Below are 19,156 nucleotides of genomic sequence, written 5' to 3' on the forward strand. Positions count from 1 at the left end.
TCTCCCCAGAAAACAGAGCTTTCCTCAGACTTGAATGAAAAATCTGATTTAAAAATAAAATAAAAATCTTCTGAGTGTTCATGGGCAAATCTGTGGACAGTATGTGTAGTATTTTGCAGATCATGACATGAATGTTAAACACCTAAACACTGTTGCTTTGTTTTTTGGCCTTGCTGTTTTTGATTGACATTCACAGCAGAGAGACAGGCTTCTACCAGGTGAGCTGCTGAGGTGCCCCCCACTTTTGATTTTAAAATATAACCTAAGCTGCTTTTTGTCAAAAAATATGTTTCAAAGCAGAAATCAACCCACAGCAGCACATTTCAGTTAATAATCATTTTTATTTTCTTTAGAAAAAGAAACTATCACAACTTCATTTGGTTACTGTACAGTTTCTCTTCTCGTAGTCACTCAGTCTGATAACAGGTTTGTGATTTCATGCTGGAACACCAAACACCCTCCTACTAACGCACACCACTAGTACAACATGACAGTATACAACTTCCTCTTTGTCCATTTTTGCATTTTACATCCTCTGATATTCTGGACTGAATAGCAATAGAAACCACTTCTATAAAAAAAAAACAATGGAGACAGAGTAGAAGAAATCCCTGACAGTTCCACTTAGGAAACGAGGGACGAGAGAAAGAACTCTTTGAGCGGTGTGGTCCATTCAACATGCACCTGATGTATTTCTGTGTGCGTGTCTGTGTGCGCGCGCTTTGGACAGCACCATAATTCGCTATGCACGTGTGAGTTTAAGAGGTTCTCTGCCCTACATGAGACAAGAGTGAGAGAAACGAGAGCGAGAACGAGATGGTGGGGGAGGAGAGAGAATTTAGGTCAGATTGTGGAGCATGCAGACCCCCTTCACGGAAAAACACTCGTCTATGCATTCTCTCGCTCTCAGTGGACAGGACTGCATGCATTTCATCCATAGTCGGGACTGAGGACTGTAAGTGGAACACACTTCATATAAGATTAAGGGATGTATCAAGTATGTCTCCCTGAGAAACACTTCTTTCTTCAGTACCATAAAAACCCTCGTTTGTCACTGGCCTGTCCTGTCAACTCTTCTACACCTCCCCCTGAAAGAAAAAAAGAAACTTGGCTCATATTAAACATACCGCCCTTCATTTTATCCCATAATCTCTCTCACCCTGCACTATTCTTGCATTAGGATTAACACACCGCTGCCAACAATCACAGCAGCCAATTAGGGGAATGGGCAGGTGACATTTATATAAACTTCAACTTTCCACAGCCAACTTTCCACCCCACAGGTGTGTATGTGCAATGGCTTACAGTTGTAAGCCAGCCTCACGCAAACCAGTGTGAAGTACCGAGTGTGATGGTGACACCTTTGTGACAGTTCTAGTGGAGCTACTGCTGGGAGGAGGGTCCCGTAAAAAGGTTGTCCTATGCCCTCTCAATGTCTACCCGAGTAGGACCACAAAGCACACACACATATTAACGTCACATATTGAGCTGACATGCAAGCACCCGCGATCAGGAAAGGTAGAAAAAGAGAGCAACTAGAAAAGAAAAAGTGAAGACTTATTGCTAAAAACGGTTTTCCTAATTGTTCACTACATAATGCCAAACCCTCTTTACCTGTGTGAAAGACATTTTTCTGTGTGTGTGTGTGTGTGTGTGTGTGTGTGTGTGTGTGTGTGTGTGTGTGTGTGTGTGATTTCTGTGTCAGTGTACGCAGGGCCCAAACACTACAGCATGATTCTATGTTTCTTTTTTATATTCATTGATGTTGACTGAACAATTCTTTGCTTGCTAACTGTAACCTGATAACGGTAATCTCTGTAGCCCTTTTCAAGTTTCACTCATACAAACGCTTCCCAAGAAAGAGCGGCGCCCTCTGAGTGTTAAGAAAGAAGTGTGAAGTGAGGCAAGTGACAGTGCAGGTGTGCTTGAGAGTGTTTTACTAAAACACAACACTCACGTGAGAAGACACTCGGGTTAAAAACATTTGCTCATTAACCAAGCTGTCCAGTCACACGAGGAAGTTTTTAAAAAGCATTATCTAAATCAAACCGTATCAATGGCTGTCAGAAACTCCACAGCCACTCAAGGAAATAGTCTGTATAAAAACTGTTTTAGTGTTTCTTTTGTCTCTCTCTGTTCAGCTAATATTAAAAACCAGGAACTGGGGTGTCGACACCTCTCAGTAGAAAACAAATAAAACAACAACCAAACGAGTTGTAAAACCTAGGCTCCACTTTCTCCTGTACTCTGACTCCTCCTGAGGAGTGCAGAGGAGGAAGAAGTGGAGGGAGAGAGGAGATTACAGGACTCTCTCTCTCTATCTAAGAGACGAGTTTGGGTAGGACCGTGCGAAGAGGTATGGCGTCCCCAGAATCTCCCATCATGTTGCTCCTCAGTTTGTTGTTGGCAGCTGTGGTGCCTAAGATTGGCCCCCCTTTGACCAGGATAGAGGGGAAGGAGGTGCTGTGGTGCTCGGGGAGCCGTTTCACCGTGGCCCCTGGGCTCTTATCGGTCCCAGGTAGGGGCTTGGGTAGGCGCCGATACAGCCAAGGGTGTCTGAGGGCCTGGCTAGGGGTGATGCGAGACGAGGGGTCCCAGTCCAAACACTTCTTTAGAAAGTCAGTAAAGGTGGGGTCCTCGCAGCCCTTGAGCGCAGCACTCCACTCCTTGCTACCTGGAGGACCTCTCATCTTTCCACGGCGAGAGCGAGACCCCGTTAGCACAGTGGCCCCAGTGGGCAAGGTGTTGGCTCCGCAGTAACGAGGGTGGCCCTTGGAGTTGATGAAGTTCTTTGCCCGTTTGGACTGCTCCAGGATCTTCTGCGGAGGCATGCCCAGCAGCTCCATGACACAGGCCAGCTGGTCGCCCTCGTCCTCGCCGGGGAACAGGGGGTAGCCGGTAAGCAGCTCGGCCAGTATGCAGCCGAAGCTCCACATATCAATAGGAAGGCCGTAACGTGAACCGAGGATCACCTCTGGAGCTCGATAGAAACGAGACTGGATGTAGGTGTACACCCGCTGGTGGTCAAAACAGCTGGAGCCAAAGTCAATCACCTGGCAGAGACAGAAAAGGAAAGAATTGTATGAGTGAACATCAAGTGTACAAACCTGTTATAGGGCTTTCACATGTATGGATGTGCCAGGTGTCCTACCTTGATGCCACTGCGTCCCTGCTGTTTGAGCAGGATGTTCTCTGGCTTGAGGTCACAGTGGATGATTCTGTGCCTGCTCAGGGCCTCCAGGCACTGCAGGATGGAGTGTGCAAACTTTCTGACCAGCGGCAGGCTGAAGCCCTGGAACTTGTTGCGCTTGATCAGTTCATACAAGTTCATGCTCAACAGCTCAAAGGTCATGCAGATATGGTTGCGGAAGGTGAAGTTTTCAAGCATGTGCACAACGTTCATGGTGCCGTTACGATCCTGCTTGCGCAGATGCTCCAGGATGCGGATCTCCTCCTGCGCCTGCCGGTGGAAACGCTTCTCATTGCGCACCATTTTCAGAGCCAGGTGCTGCTGCAGTTTGTGGTCGTATACCTTAGCCACTTGGCCAAAGCTACCTTTCCCAATAATCTGAAGAGGGAAATAAAAACTGGGTTAGCTAAAAATTTTACATTATATTTGTTTTACAGACACAACTGTAATTGTGTTTCTAAAACACTTCACAATATGCGTGTCTGACCTTGAGGAACTCGTAGCGGTAAGCCAGATGGTCATGGGGGACATTAATGTATCCTCCCTGCTCATCATCGTAGCCACAGTTGTTGTTGCCTCCAGCTATAGCAAGTCTCTTCTTGGCGTTGGGTCCCACGAAGTAGATGTCTGGGTAGGAGTGGATCTCGGTCTGCTCCAGGGTGGTCAGTTGAGATCGGTACAGTCTCATAGCCTGGGTAGGAGTGAGAGGGCCACACAGCTTCCCACTATTCCCTCCACTCCCAACTCCACCCTGTGGGCCAGAGGAGTCACTGGAGCCCTTGCTGGATTCACTGCTGTGGCAAACAAGCGCAAGAGAAGCATGGTGATGAACAACTGAAGTGGTGTTCCTCTCACTTGTAAATTTGTGAAAATGTCCGGCCACGTGATGTTTTTTAAAGTTCTCTTGGCGTCTTCGTGTGTGTGTGTGTGTCTTTCTCACCTGTCTACACTGTGCTCCTTGGACAAGCTAGAGACCGGGGCAGGTTTACTGGGCGTCTGACCAGTGGTCCCACTGTTCTGGGTGGTTGCTGTGGTTATCGCATTGATCTTTCGGTTGTTGGTGGAGTCTTCATACAGGTACTTGACCTTTAGCTGGCCACCTCGCACAGTTACCTGATCCCTCATTACAGCCTTGTTACTGACAACCTATTAAGAGGAGGGGGGGGGGGGGGGGGGGGAGCGAGAGCGAGACCATGGACAAAAAGAAAGCCATTAGAAAATCCATTTGGTAAACACTCCACTGGAGCGTATTCAGTCGATGAACAGGGTGCAGAAGACGTGGTTTAGTGTGTTGTATGAATGAATAGAGTGAAGAGAGGACCTCTATGATTTTGGAGAGTGTAGTATCTACGGATTGGTGACACAATAAGTGCTACTTGTAGCTTTCAACACCTTAACCTAGAGGCAACTGACAGTCATGCACAAAATACTTCTTTGTATTGCTGGACTCATTTTTTATTACTTTAATTTGTATTGCATTTTTGGCTCTGGACAGAACATCATAAGCCTCCACACACAAACACACACACACCATTGAACAAACTCAACAAAAACAGCTGTTTGAGGCAGTTCAGACATTTATGCAGTCTTAATGTCAGTTATTCGATAGCAGTTAACAGTTCAGTTACTTGTTGGCATCATGTAAATAATCCATTTTTCCAAGTTCTTGTCGGAGATATCGCCTTTAGTTTTTAGTTGGTATGTCAGCTTTTCCACTGTATGGATATCCGGACATTCTCAAATCCATACCAGTATCTCGTTATAGCTTTTATCCATGGCTATAAGCAGAATTTTTGCAAGCAAAGAGGGACGACAGAAAAGCTGAAAAACAGATAATGGCATACATATGTACATATCACCACCTCATATTAACATGGAGAGAGTGCAGAGAGAGCGATTCCCTGTGAACTCATGATTCATGCCACAAACATAAGTGGAATGTGCATCTAGTTAGCAATCTAGCTCGGCTTTTGTATGATGCAGCACATAAACGGCGAATTTCAGTCACAGGGCAGCAGATATGCAGCAACCAAGTAGGTGAACTAGCAAAACTGGATCGAGATCCAGTCTGGTAGGAAATGTAGAAACAGCCCTACACCCAACTGCAACCCACATCCCTACTACCAGCCTACTTGTTTCTTTGCTAGCTGTTAGCAATTAGGTGAAAGGTAGAAGCCATCTTTGGCAAAACAAATAATATTTTAATTTGTATAGCCCAGCTTTTAACTTCTTGAAAAGATTTTAATATTTTGATTGGGGTTCAATATGACTGCTAACTGGCTGGCCTCAGCTCATGGCGATTAGCATAAATAACAACAGAGATTGCATCGGTGTCTGGACTAAACAATAGCTCTCCATTTTGTAATCCATTTAGAAAGTCTGTGCCCACAAACAACCTGAAAGGTTAGATGAGTTTCAGGAACGCTTTAGTCCTGCTCTCAGCCTGCCAGTAGACTCAAGACTCGTTTCGGCAACCCCAGGAATTCATTCCTCCTCATTCCCCGTCTCTCCCTCTCTTCTCTCTCTCTTACCAGCGGAAAGAACCTTCCACAAGATTATGGAGCACAAGGGAAATGACAGTCATTATAGTTACATTATACTCTTAAACTATAGAAGCAGTGTGGCTGTTAATAAGACACGCTGACATAAACTCAGCGTGGCCTTCCTATATGGAGACACACGGGAGAGGCGTATTTACTGGGTCTGTCTAGCTGTCTCTCTTTCACATGAACACTCCTTATTTTAATAGCAGTGTGGTTTCACCCATCTGAGTGGGGAGTGGGGTGATTAGACTGCTATGCTGCCCTGTGGAACTTCTGGTCTATGGTTGAAACTGCATCAGCTGATAAAGACAACACAACAAGGAAATGCACATTAAAAAGAAGGCGTTGGCATGTGACGCTGAAAGTGGATGCAGCTCGGAGTGCGTTTATGTTGTAAGTTTGAGTCCTAAAATAAAGGAGGAATACATGTAACCATGTAGTCTTAACTTATTAAAAACGGCCCTACTGCTGACCCACGGTCCCATGCAGCTGTTGTCCCAAAGCGGTTCTACAAACACAGTGAATGTCACTTATCGAGCCTATTCAACCACACACACAAAAATCAAAGCTTTCTACATGTAGAGCACCAACTGTGATGGACTATTGGTTGACCTTGCAGGGGGGGCAATTAGAAAAAAAAAAAACATATGTAAACTTTCAAAAAGTGACCAATGGTGGAAATGAAAACCAGAACATGCAATTCTTCTTTACCAGCAGGTAATACTGAAGGTGGGGAGTCCTCTGTGTGTAAATCTGCATGCTTCAGCAGATGGAGAAGAGCTAATCTCTTTGCTGTCAGAGACACTTGTGTGCTTTTCTCCTTCACTCAGAGTTGCACAACTCAACACATACAGACCTTTGACACACACACACACACCAAAATCAATGTGCGCTGAGCAGAGCGGTCCGCTCTCTCACTCATTAATGTTGTATTACGACCCGGAACTAAGTGTTACTGCAAAATTCAGTTTATTTGTTTGACCTTTCCTTTAATAAAGAACTAGTATGACATCAGTTTATTACTTTAATAGTGCATGAGACAACTCTGAGTACAGTACAACACACTGAATTGGGGCAAGCTACTGTCAGTCACATTCAACAGAGGATTTTACCTCTGTGAGAGTGACAGAAAATACAAAGGAAAAGGGACAGGGCAGGAATAGAAAATGAGGCCTGACCTCAGTGTTAGCCCACTGATGGCGGATTACACGAGGCCGAGGAGGAAGAGGGGGAATGTTGATTGGTGATTTTGTTTGTGGGTCACATTTTCAAGTCCAATAAATCTTTACAATATATGAAACCAGCCTTTTTTCCCTCCTTCTGCTGGTGTGGGGGTCTGTGGAGTGTCGTCTGTGTTTGTGCATTTTCTGCCAAAGGGGCTTTTCAGAGAGGCAAACATAGGGGACAGATACCCCTTTAGGTCCTGCAACTTTTCTTTTCCCTTGTAAAACATGTTAAAACAGATGCATCACAACTTGTTACCAGATCTAAGAGTGAAGAAACCAAAAAATAAGCAGCAACTATATTTACTGAAAAGCAACTTATACTGATATATGGGTCAATCTACTGAACCCTATGAACGGCATCTTATCACTGGGAGTTACTGGTTTCCCCATAAATACACATGACTACACACAGATCAAACGTGTTTTGGTTCTTCTGTCAAGTCTTTTTTGTCCGAGCAGATGAGGACAGTCAAAAAAAACGGAGACCATACAGTATGTCAATATACTGTACAATGGTAATTTTGCATCCTGTGAAATGCGCTGTTTTGCACATTCAAACTACAAAAGTTCATACGGCTAATAATTGCTGTTGGATCTCTCTATTTACTTTGGACAGAGACACAAAATGGCTACTTCACATCAGCTAATCATGAGAACTGCCCGCTGCAACACACTCATGTCCCCTCAGGCAGTCAATCAATATTACTCACATGATCACATGCTATTCTCATTGAAGGGAAGAAAAACTGAATTACACAGGTTGGACATAAGAGGTAAGACGAGAGATAACCCCTCCTGCCCGCCAAACAAGACTGAGAAAAGGAGCGAACGAGAACAGGGCTGAGTGGGGAATATCTCTCTGAGGAACAGGATGTCTGGAGACAGAGCGTGCTTCAGCACAGGAAACACGGCTTTACTGGCTTTGTGCATGTGAGTGTTTGTGTGTGTACTTACTGTGTGTTTAGGCATAGGGGGCAACCCGGACGGACTGTTTGTATCAGCGTCGTCTTTAAGGATATGGTCTGTCCTCATGTATGAGTCATACAGACCATCGCCATGCCGTGCTGAAGGAACAAAGATGAACACATGATCAGTGCCATAATGTAGAACCATCAAATCTGTGACACAGACAGTTGGGGATGAAGGCTGGCAATGACGTTCAGAGGAAACGCCTACAGGATACAATCTAATCTCCACAGAGGCAGACCATCCCTTGTTTGTTCAAACTAGGCAAAGTCTCATTGATTAGTTACAATTCTGATGTCTACCTTAAGACTAAAACAAATGGTTTGGCATGACCCAACAAACCCCTTGAGCTAACCTCAGGACAGCCCCACAGCACTGCTCTCTGTAGACCAGTGGGGATGCACATTGTCTGCCACAACATCCTAGCCCACATTAACGGTGAAAAGGCCATTATTAATAGATACAATGGATGTATCTGCTGTGTCCAATACATTGTACCCAAGGCCAGAGCTCCAACTTGACCAGCTTAGATAGGGCTTAGAGTCCCAGATCGCTAGCGCTGCAGGTGGTATTATTGGCCTAATATGGGTAACAGATGCCACTGTGACGACAGCATCTTTCCGTCTGCCCATCTGTCCATTCAGGCCGAGTCATGTAGCGCACACACACACCAGGTGTGCTCAGAAATAGAGCTCATATGGAAGGATGCGGGGCACTTTGTCATTCAATAGTGTTGTGTGTGGGTGCTCACATCTGTGGCATCAAGCCAAACACCTCATGTGAGATGAGACAGAGTAGATGGATGAGAGATGCATTTGGGACTGGTAGGTGGAAGCCAGTTACTCAAATGACAAAACTCCATCAGCCGGCTGTTCGTCGTGTCGTTTAGCTTACCCACAAGTTGCTACTTTAATAGAAGAAAGCTCTTAGTATTTATCTCAGATAGCTTGAAATAAGGCAGAGTAGCCTGTTAGCATAAGCCATTTATATAGAGCTATTGTGTTGGGTTAGCTCATTAGCAAAAGGCCAAAACAGTGGAAGGTATGGTGTTCTCTCTCTGATTAGCCCTAGAAGTGTGTGGTAACCATGTGCAGGTGCGTCAGAGCCCATGTCCCTACAGACCAGCTCCGGGACAGATTAGATTAGACCTGCTGCCCGGATACTGATGCATTAGACCTGCACAGCACAGCAAACAGAGGCATTAGGGCTCCACACACACACAATATTAGCAAGCACAGACCCCATTAGGCCTCTGCAAACTCCTAATCACTCAATGGGGGCTCAGCACATTCTGTACAGCATCTGACTCTGTTGTCCAAGCAAACTTTGAGGGTGGCTTGGGGTAGAAGGGGATTAAACAGATCCCCAACTTTAAACATCCAGCCTACTACATCCAGATCTCCACAATGTGACAAACCCCATTCTCCTTTGAACAGCAAAGGGGTAGAGGACAAGGTTCAAGCAAACAGACATAACTACAATAGATCATGCGTCCTAAAACGTGCAAGAGGGGGTAAAGTCACAGCGTTTTTCCCTCCTCTTCCTGGTATCCTGGACAAAGTGTCTTCTTACAGTGTCACCAAATGTACACTTTCTAGCATACACGCACGTTTAAAAAATGCCTGAACCCCAAACACACATACAGGCAAACACAGATGACGTCAGTACAAAACACAATTAACGTAAAACAACAGCAAAGATGACAGCCACGGTACAAATTCCAAAACAGCTGTTTAAAAAAAGTAGCATAAACAGATATGAAGCCTCATCAAACTTCGATAAGACTGGATATGCTTACGAGGAAGATGATAAAAACTGCTCGGAGCTTCCTGGACCCTCTTCTAACACATTCACAGACAGGAGTCTCGTGATCGATATGGAGTTGCGAAGCAAACGAAAACATGTTTACACCCCGCATCTTGTGAAACTGTGACTCGAGCTGCATCTGTCCGTTATGTCCACGAGACGTGACATTTACACCGGGAGCCAAGAAGATTTGTCAATCAAAGCCATTTTAAGCGCAAGGTATTTCTGTAAAGAGCTGCTTGAGGGTGAACCTAATGCCACGGGCTGCCGTGCTGGCAGTGTTTCCACTTTAACGCTGAATCTGCAGGGGAAAACATTTAGCGGAGTTACAGGTTACTGACAGAGAGTGCAACACTGTGTTGTGGTTACCTGTTGCTATTGGGCCCTCTGGTTTTCTGCTTATGATCATCATGATTGCAATTAAAGTGTGATGCCAGCATCCGAAGTGGGGAAAACAAATCCCGAATAAAAAAGTGGAAAACAATGATTCAAACTAGAGTCACGTGAGAAACTTAGCAAACAGCATTTATTACTTTGCCGTCTGCTAAAAAAAATAAGTCCCCTTGAGTTGTGGTTTCGGGTTTAACTAACTCGGGTTATTTTCTAGCTTTCTTCTGGGCTTTGCCTGTAATTTATCCTTATTTTATTAAAACCACAGAGATGTGTATTCTGCTCTCGCCCTGGCTAACTTTAGCCTCCCTGGCTGCAGTTTGAAAACCCTGAGCAGGCGGTGGGGGTCGTCTCCCCTCAGTTATCTAGCCAGCTAGCTGGTACAGCCACAAAAACACTCGTTTGCCCGAGAGCCGCTCCCTCTAATAAAATAGTTTGAGTCCAAATGTTACAGCTTGGTGGTCTGACCCGTGTGCCCCTCGCCTTTCTCTGCCGGTACAGTGAGTCGATCCAGAGCACCATTCCCGTGCTTATTCCCGGTTAGCAAACAGCGATGCTAGCACTCGTTGAATCCCCGGGATCGTGTCCTCCTTCGGGACAGCTTGGGGCTGCTGCTCGTCTTCAGGGACGGCTAGCCTACATAGGCTAGCTGTACTCAAGACCCATGTTGACTGCAGAAACCACCAGGGGCATCGCCTTTGCAGAAAAGCTTCACCTGGACTCAGGGCAATAAAGCGGCGGTGTTTAATCCGTCTTCTCCGCGGCAGGAGTATCTTATTCGACGCAACTGTGTGTGTTGTTGCTAGGGCGTCTTCACTGAGCCTGGAGTCGGCAAGGCGAGCGGAGGGAGGGAGCAGGGCGGGGCGTAGCGAGCATCCACACAACAGGCAGGAGGGCGGGGCGTAGCGAGCATCCAGACAACAGACAGAAGGGCGACCTGCAGCGCCCAACTGCAGCTCTGCATGGGAGCTGGTGTCAATGTCCTCAACAATATACTGTAAATGTGCTCTATTATAAAACTGCATGTCCTATACACCGTGAATTAAACACCAGCGATGTGAAAAGTCTTTTCTGTCTGTTGAGTCATTAAGGTCAAGTTATTAATAGTTATTGATAAAGGGTATTACACGTCATGTCTGTGGTTAGTAATGTTAATAAATCATTAATAAAGGGTGATTAGCATCAGGTCTGCAGTTATACATGTTGACAAGTCATCAGTAGAGAGTAGGCTAATAAAAACAATCAAAGTCTGTAGCTGTAAATGTTCATAAATTCATTTTCACTGCATCACTTTTCCAAAGACTCAGAGGTCACATTATGCATTGGATGAGTCTTACTGATGAAATACAAAGCAAAACAAAGACAAATTCAGACTGAATAGTTGTTCTTATTAATGGCTTATACGTGAAGCATCAGTAAATTATGTATTAAACCTTAATAGGGGCATTTGTTCCAACTTACAAACCCTCTATAAAGTGGTACCCATTCTCACACACACACACACACACACACACACACACACACACACACACACACACACACACACATTCATTCATACACTGATGACAGACAGTGCCACGCCAACCTGCTCTTCAGGAGCAGTAAGGGGTTCATTGTCTCACTCAAGAAGGCTTCGACATTCTCTCTGGAGGAGCTGGGGACATAACCAGGAACCCCTAGATTACTATAAGACTATTACTTTTATTATTTTCTTGGTTTTTGGACCATTGGACAAAACATATAATGAAACTAATCACTAGTTGCAGCTCAAGGGCTAAGATGACTTATCCTCAGGGCCCACACAGGAAAGCTGAACGTTGGACTGAAACTGGAGAGGGTTTGAGATCTGTACAGGGCTAGATATAATTAGGAGCAGGGCAGAGGACAGACAGAGTGAGAGGGGAACAGGCTAAATTCAGACAGTGATACATGCTGGGCAGAGGGTGATGCTAATATTAGCTCTTTCTCAGAGGTGAGAAGAAGGGTCTGTCTATATTTGCTGCCATAAATAAGCATACTAACACAGTTTCAGGCAGCCCTCTGGGCAGCAGCCAGCCCCTAAGGCCAGCGTGGCCATGCTGATTATTCTTAGATGGTGGTGTATAGAGAGAGTAGGGTGACAATGCCTAAAAATTGATCTGCTTATTGCACTTTCCTCTCAAAAGGGTTCAAGGTGTAAGTGTGTGGACCAAGCTGTGCTCTAATCACAGCTAGTGAATTTACAACCACAGCAAGAGGTGGTACCAGGTGCAAAGCTAGGTCCTTGTGGGGGCTGGGGGTCCTGGCTGTATTTGGTCTCAGAGCCTGTGACAGACACTGACACCTGTGGGTTTATTGGTCTAACACCTTCTTTTGAATGCCCTTTGAAAACAGAATTCGCCTAAAATCAACCACATCATGCAAAGTATTGTGTAAAGCTGTGAGTCCCCGCTGAACCTTAATGTTTTATTGCGTCAAGCATATCACAACATATGAAAACAAAAATCACAGACACATACACACACACAGCCTTGTGTCACTACCTTCATGGGAAGCCGTCATTTCTAGGGGAATGCATTATGTCGGGGCCCCCCGACATAATGCATTCCCTTACCCCTTTACCCTAACCTGAACCCCAAAACTATGCCTTGACCCTCAAAAAGTCCTTAAAATTTGTGGGGTCCAGCATTTTGGTTCCCATAAAGCTGACGGACCACACAAGTATAGTGGAATCCTGGTTTTTGGACCCCATGAATACAGTAAAACAAAAACACACAGCTTCCAGTCTGCATGTTTAGATCGTTCTTGCAGTTTCGATGAGGTATTGCCACCTGCTGGTGATTTGACAGCAATACAAGCTGGCGTCTGGTGATGAAATCATGAGACGTAAAGTTTACTTGGGGCATGTCTGTCTGGACAACACAGTCTTCATCACTAAATGGTTCACATCTGTATCTCTTAAAAGATATGATTAAATACCACAAAATTCGACAAGCACTAAAATTGAGCACAAGCACATTACTGATTCCTTTGGAGCAATTCTCTCTTCACTGGTTTGTTGGAATTCAGTGCCTAGCTCAAAGAAACTTTTGTTAAGTGGACCAACATGGAGAAAGAAAACTAGTGTTGGTTCGTTTCTTTTTTTGTAACCCATGTCAGTCAAGGTAACTGAGTAGCATCTCTTCAGGATTTCTTCTAGGAACTCCTTGTGGTTTTTAACCTCCTGAGAAAGACGGTTTCTGTGTGAGAAAATATTTCACGTGACGTGATAAAGGCCTACATGAAGTGATTTTCTGCTCAAGTTAGTGTTGAAGATGCATAACAGGGAACCATTTTGGGTCTCATGATGTAGGGACACAGTAAAGTATGAGACAACATAAAATGTAGAAGAGGTACACTGTGGCCTCCAGTGAAACCATGTCAAAACCAGAGACACTAGGATATGAGAACATTTCAATAAAGGGATGACCTTTTTATTTCATTTTGATAATCTGTACAGTTCTACTGCTATATTTATACACACTTCTTCAAATAAAACAAAACCAACTGCGAACAAAAAAGCATTAAGTCTCAACATCCTTGACACAATATCATTACAAGGAGGTAAATCATGAAATAAATAACACACACACCCACCCACACACACACACACACACACACACAGAGGGGTTGTTGGAAAGACAAATGTGTTCAGGCAAAGAAAGAAAAAATGACATATAGAACACCACCCAAGAAATACAGATTTGCACACATGCAAAAGCACCCATACATACACCCAGGCACCTGTAAGCTAAAAACACACCTTACATACATACACAGGGGCACATGAAACAAAAGGCACTGCCAGCAGGAACAGTTTGGGCTTTGGGTAGTGGTTCTATCATAAAAGAAACCAGTTTGGGTTTACTGTTAAGCATGTGCTTATGGACAACGGGCCTCATTTATCAGTACTTCTATTGTATAAAATAAAAGATGAAAAATAAGGGTGTGTGGAAAAGGTCTACAGTAAATGCTTTGGTTAGGTGTATTCATTTGTTAATACATGCACACCAAACATTTCTTCTAAATCGACCTAATTTGCAGTTGTAATGTATTATTTTACATCAATAAGTGTCTTGATAAGTGAGGCCCAATGAGGGAACACTGATGACACACAGACACTCATTGTATAACACAATTCACATTATCTTCACTGCCCCGGATGATCTCACACACACACACACACACACACACACAGTAGGAATGATACCAAAAGAATAATATTTATCATAATAACAACAAAGTTAAACCTTGTCACTCTTTTTCCAGTGTCTACATAATACATATGCATTGCAAACACATCATTGGTACATCATAGCCATTATTATGAATTTTCTATACGTTTTGTTTCTTCTTCTTTTTTTTGGGTGGAAGGTGGGGAGATAAACAAAAAGAGAAGCAGAAATGCATGCCCAGCCCCAAAGCTGTGGGCCATTCTCAGTGACCTGCATCCACATGTGCAAAAACAGAAGCTGGTTTAATTTACATACTCCACCTTTAATTAGATAAACTCTTTCATTCTTTTAAAATCATCTCAATAGATCTGTCCCCCTAAGCTTTGGTGTAAAAATCCACTCCACATTCAAATGCAACCCACGTACAATGACAGCGCAAAGTCACTTCTACAATAAAGTGTAAAATCTGTAAAGGTATGTGGAGTGCCTCGCTCAGTAGGCTTCATCTGCAGGTAGATGTTCATGCAAGGTGGGTTAGATCAGGATTTAGGGAGGGAAAATGAACTCATAGTATCACCTGATAAGGTTATTTTTGTGTGTGGGGAGAGGACTGGTAACATCTTCTCACACGGCGTTAAAGTAGGTAAATGGAATCACAGGGAGCAAGTGGGCTAAAACAGGGGCGGTGTTTGGTTTCTTCCCGCCTTTAGGTTTTCTTGTTGCTCAACACATTCTCCCTGAGAAAAAAATCATCTTATCTTCCCATTCTGTGTTGTTCTAGCATCCACAGCAAAAACGCAGCCCTCTGCCTCCAGCCCTGACCCTAAACACCTCCCTCACAAATCCACACATCTTAATATTCCAGCACAAAAATAACACCCCAAGCTTCCAAGAAGAGGATAAGAAAAAGAACACTCTGTATGATTGTCCTTCTACCCCAAAAGAGATACTGAAAACCATGCCTTCTGTTTAAATTCTAACTCTATGTGCAGGGGGGGGCGGTGAGCTGACAGAGACTCATGCATAAGTAACACTTGCAGTAGCAGCAGCAGCAGCAGAAGAAGAGGGAATCTTTAAAAACATCACTGGTTAATATCAGTCTCAAATGAGATTTCAAGTCAGCGTTTCAGAGCTCGCTGTGTGTGTCCTTGGCAACGAAAATACACTACTTGTCCAATGAGCAAGCAGACCACACACCCAGTAGCCTTTCTCTCTCCTCAGGGAGTGGATGTATGGATGATTGAGGGGTGGGGGGCTTGTATGCGTCCTGAGAAAGGGTATGCGTCTGTGTGCGGATGTACTGCATGTTTGGGTGTATATGCGGTGGGTGGAGACAAGTCCAGCTCTGGCTCCAGTCTCTGAATAGATCAGGGGTCTTGAGGGGTCGGCGTGTGAAGGTTCAGTCTCCCCCTGGGTTGACGTCATAAGGTAACAGGTGAGCGGGGTCAGGGGTCATGTTGTTTTAGGGCCCGTTCTAGTTTCTGTCTGTATGCAGCGTATTTTTGCTTCACTGCCCGCAACCGCTCTGACTCCTCTTTTTCCAGGATTACCAGGAAGTTTTGCAGCTCAGGGACAGAGAATGCATGCCACTGTCAGAGAAAGAGGGGAAAACGATTATTAGAGTTTGCTGCTAGCCTTCTTTAAATGTTTAGAATAAAGGATAACTGCCTCAGCTGCCTTTATAAATACCATGCCATTAAATCCTGTAAATTAACTGTGAGAAAAAAAAGTCAGATACCTAAAAATCTGCCTGTACACCACAAGTGTGTGCGTATATTGTTGTGCTTTCTCACCTGCACCTCTTCAGTCTCATTTTCCTTAAGGACAAAGCTGAGCTGCTCTGGGTCAGGCCCTGCTAATAACCTCAGAAGAAGAGGACGCTCACACAGAGGAAGCTTCTGGAAAAGATCTGGAGGGGATAAAGAGCACCAAGAAAAACATAAAATTCAGTATATTGCATATGTTTCCTACAAATGAGCTAGTAACTGGGTGTCTTTTCCTCACCCTGTCCGTCGCGGTGCGTCTGCTTGTACAGTGCAAACTTGCGGGGATTGTCCAACACCATGAACTTCTTCAGCAAGCCCTGGATGACCTCTCCAGTGGTGGTCAGAGAGCTGATGTGGAGCTGCTTCACACAGTCGCATGGTAGGTAGAAGGATGTTCTATTTTCACTCTGCCCATAGTCCGTCCCTTCCTGGCCCTCTGACGTTGCTTGATTGTGGCTAGCCGTCTGCCTGGATGCTCCCTCTGAGCCCGCCACCTCCAAAGAGGGGACTGTGACTGGTCGACTGAGCCTCAGGTGGACTTTAATGAAGCCTGTGTAGGATCCATCTGAAGCCTACAGCACACAGAGAGTTAAAAGGGTGACAGTTAGGGAGGAGAGGCACATTTCAGTGTTGATATGTGCGCCGTAGCAGGACTGGAAAGAAACACTGTAGAGAAATAGTTCAACATTTTGGTCCAGAGTTAGATGAGAAGGTTGATACCACTCTCATGCCTGTAGCCTTGCTTTGTCCAAAGGTCCAAAATTTATTGGCAGCCAAGAAACAGTTTGGCACATAACCCCTAATATCTCCTTTTTAGACTTTGGTATTTGTGTGGATTAAACCAACAATATGGTTATTCATCTTTAGAGGTCCTGGTAGGAGGATTTTGTTACCTTTTTGACAGGGACAGGCTAGCTGTTTCCCCCTGTTCCCAGTCTTTGTGCTAAGCTATGCTAACCTGCTGCTGCTTGCTGTAGCTTTATATTTACTGCATAGATACGAGAGTGGTATCGACCTTTTTATCTAACCCTTGGCAAGAAAGTGAATCAACGTATTTCCTCACAGACTACTTTTGTTCCCACTTTGTGTATCGCTACATTATGTCTCATAGCTCAATTCCCTGTCTGTCAACATCAAATTATGAATGCGAGGACGCACTAAAATCTAATTTCATTGTTAGTTTGACATGATACATTACAGTACATTCACCAGCTTCATGAAGTGTGTAAAACTCACCAGTTTCATGCCATTTTCAGAGACTTGAGCATTATACTTTTCTATCCTTGTCTGCACCTCTTCCTCTGACAGGTCCTTTGTTCCCCCCTCCTCTTCCTCCTTTGCTTCATTCTGCTGTAAGGCAGAGAGAGAAGGGGTGTCAGTATTAAAACATCAGAGTACTGGTAGTTTCAGTGTTTGATTTGCACCAGCAGATGGTGTTGTTTCCATAAAATGCTCAAGTTTGCTAATAGATACCTGAATACATCAGAATTAAGAGACACCAAACCTTTAAAAAAACTGACTTGAAGGCATACCAGGTGTAACATTTAAACCAGGTTGAAAACGAGACTAAACAGGATCCTGGCCGACTCATGCACTCTGTGGACTCTCTTGAAAATAACTACTTGCGACCCCACCTCCCTCTCCTATCCTCCATCTTTGTCAACCTCAGGCTGCTTCTCTGACTGTGGTTGATGGAGATTCTTCTAGACAGTATACTGTACTATCCCTTCCTCCTCAGCATGGACACACAACTCGGCAGCGTTACATGGGTGACAGGAAATGTGAATGGAGGAATTCACACAATTAGCATCACAGTGTGAGAGTACTGACAGCGTTGACTCCCTCTGAATATTACTCATTTCCCTCTGTGACAAGGAATGTGTGTGTGAGAGAGATGGAGAGGGAAAAGAGGGAAGAAGCAATGAAAGGAGGAAGAGAGGGAGGCAAAGAGGGGGAGGCAAGGAAAGAGGCAAGTAAGGGGTAAGTAATGATGAAAGAGCGGCTGCTGAGCCAGCCTTAGCAACACAGAGTTTGACTGGGTTATTTTTAGTACAGTGGGATGTATCCTCTCTATCTCACAATAGCATTTTTTTCTCCTTCTCCTGTTCGTTTGCATTTTCTGGGGCAGATAGAGAGAGCGCGTGTGTGAGAGAGAGCGAGAAAGAGAGAGAGAGAATGCAGGGCAGTAATACTTTCTGTAGGGGAGTCCTCTGGTTGTGTGATGAAGTCCCTGTTTCATTCAAGACAGATGTGGGTGTCTCTGCGTGTGCACACATATAGAGTGAGGCGCCTTGTGGTGATAAACAACACACACAGTTCTGTCCTTACATCTATCTGCGAATGTCAGCCTTAAAATTTAAATGTTGTAATATTATCATCTCTTTTTGCTGAATTTCAGCCAGGATGAGCTAAGCAATACTGTATGTGTGTGTGTGTGTGTGTGTGTGAATAGGAACAGTGAGAACAGGGGGGGTCTATGATTTTGCCCCCCACATAGCTCCTTCACTTTGTTGCTGCCTTTATTTCAGCCAATTATGGCCCTACTGTCATGATAAACATTAAGTGTGCACAGCAAAATACAAGGTTAAGAAAGGAATCTGAGGCATACGGAGGAGTTGACTTGTATCTAAAATTCCTCCAAGTCTAAAGGCAACAAAGTGAAAAGAACCTCACAGGAATTCCTGCGTTTGTGTGCGAGTTTCTAAATGTATCAGAGGCAGTGCCCTGCCCTCCTTTTCTGCATACCAGTGAGAGTGGTCAAGGGACAATGGAGCGGGACAATAGAGCAGTTTCCGCCCCTGAGAGTTCCACAAAGTCCTGGGACACTGCCCTGATTGGACCAGGTCACAAGGGAGCCAAAGCCCGACAAGACACAGAAGCAGAGAGATGTCAACCTGGACAAGTTCTGCTCTGCCTGCACTGGGGTTGCAGGAAAAAGATGACATGGAAATAATTTACATTCCCAACGTGCGTCGTGCAACGGGGTTCCAGAGCTCAGTTTAAGATGGTTAGTGTAAAATGAGTGATACTAAATGATGCAAGGTAATACAACATTCATAAACATGAGAAGCATAAT

General features: G+C 44.6%; 2 protein-coding genes and 1 long non-coding RNA gene across 5 annotated transcripts in view; 1 reads left to right on the forward strand and 2 right to left on the reverse strand.

Annotated features, from left to right (window-relative positions):
- Window positions 1–321: 321 nt before the first annotated feature.
- On the reverse strand, window positions 322–10,969 carry dyrk3 (dual specificity tyrosine phosphorylation regulated kinase 3). Of its 3 annotated transcripts, none has more exons than XM_046075474.1 (6): window positions 10,101–10,969; window positions 7,914–8,023; window positions 4,131–4,336; window positions 3,678–3,981; window positions 3,152–3,568; window positions 322–3,053 (listed from the first exon to the last, which is right to left on the reverse strand). In XM_046075474.1, exons 1-6 carry the CDS (start codon window positions 10,141–10,143, stop codon window positions 2,322–2,324), a joined length of 1,812 nt encoding a protein of 603 aa, XP_045931430.1. In that variant the 5' UTR covers window positions 10,144–10,969; the 3' UTR covers window positions 322–2,321. The 3 variants fall into 3 exon arrangements, with proteins under 3 accessions (XP_045931430.1, XP_045931429.1, XP_045931431.1); XM_046075473.1 differs by having other exon boundaries at window positions 3,678–3,984; window positions 10,101–10,967; XM_046075475.1 differs by lacking the exon at window positions 10,101–10,969 and adding an exon at window positions 9,724–9,926 and having other exon boundaries at window positions 3,678–3,984.
- LOC123986986 lies at window positions 9,638–11,188 on the forward strand. The gene is made up of 2 exons (XR_006829032.1): window positions 9,638–9,950; window positions 10,928–11,188. It is a non-coding gene; the product is annotated as an uncharacterized LOC123986986 (long non-coding RNA).
- Window positions 11,189–13,547: 2,359 nt separating this feature from the next.
- rassf5 (Ras association domain family member 5) overlaps window positions 13,548–19,156 on the reverse strand; it is a 26,195-nt gene continuing 20,586 nt past the window's right edge. Inside the window, exons 3-6 of the mRNA XM_046075476.1 lie at window positions 17,317–17,430; window positions 16,319–16,652; window positions 16,108–16,223; window positions 13,548–15,903 (exon numbers count right to left, since the gene is read on the reverse strand). Of these exons, the coding sequence (XP_045931432.1) occupies window positions 15,760–15,903; window positions 16,108–16,223; window positions 16,319–16,652; window positions 17,317–17,430 (708 nt within the window). The 3' untranslated portion in view covers window positions 13,548–15,759. The remainder of the gene's footprint in view (window positions 15,904–16,107; window positions 16,224–16,318; window positions 16,653–17,316; window positions 17,431–19,156) is intronic.

This window comes from Micropterus dolomieu, linkage group LG18 (genome assembly GCF_021292245.1).
Source record: "Micropterus dolomieu isolate WLL.071019.BEF.003 ecotype Adirondacks linkage group LG18, ASM2129224v1, whole genome shotgun sequence".
Classification (NCBI taxonomy): Eukaryota; Metazoa; Chordata; class Actinopteri; order Centrarchiformes; family Centrarchidae; genus Micropterus; species Micropterus dolomieu.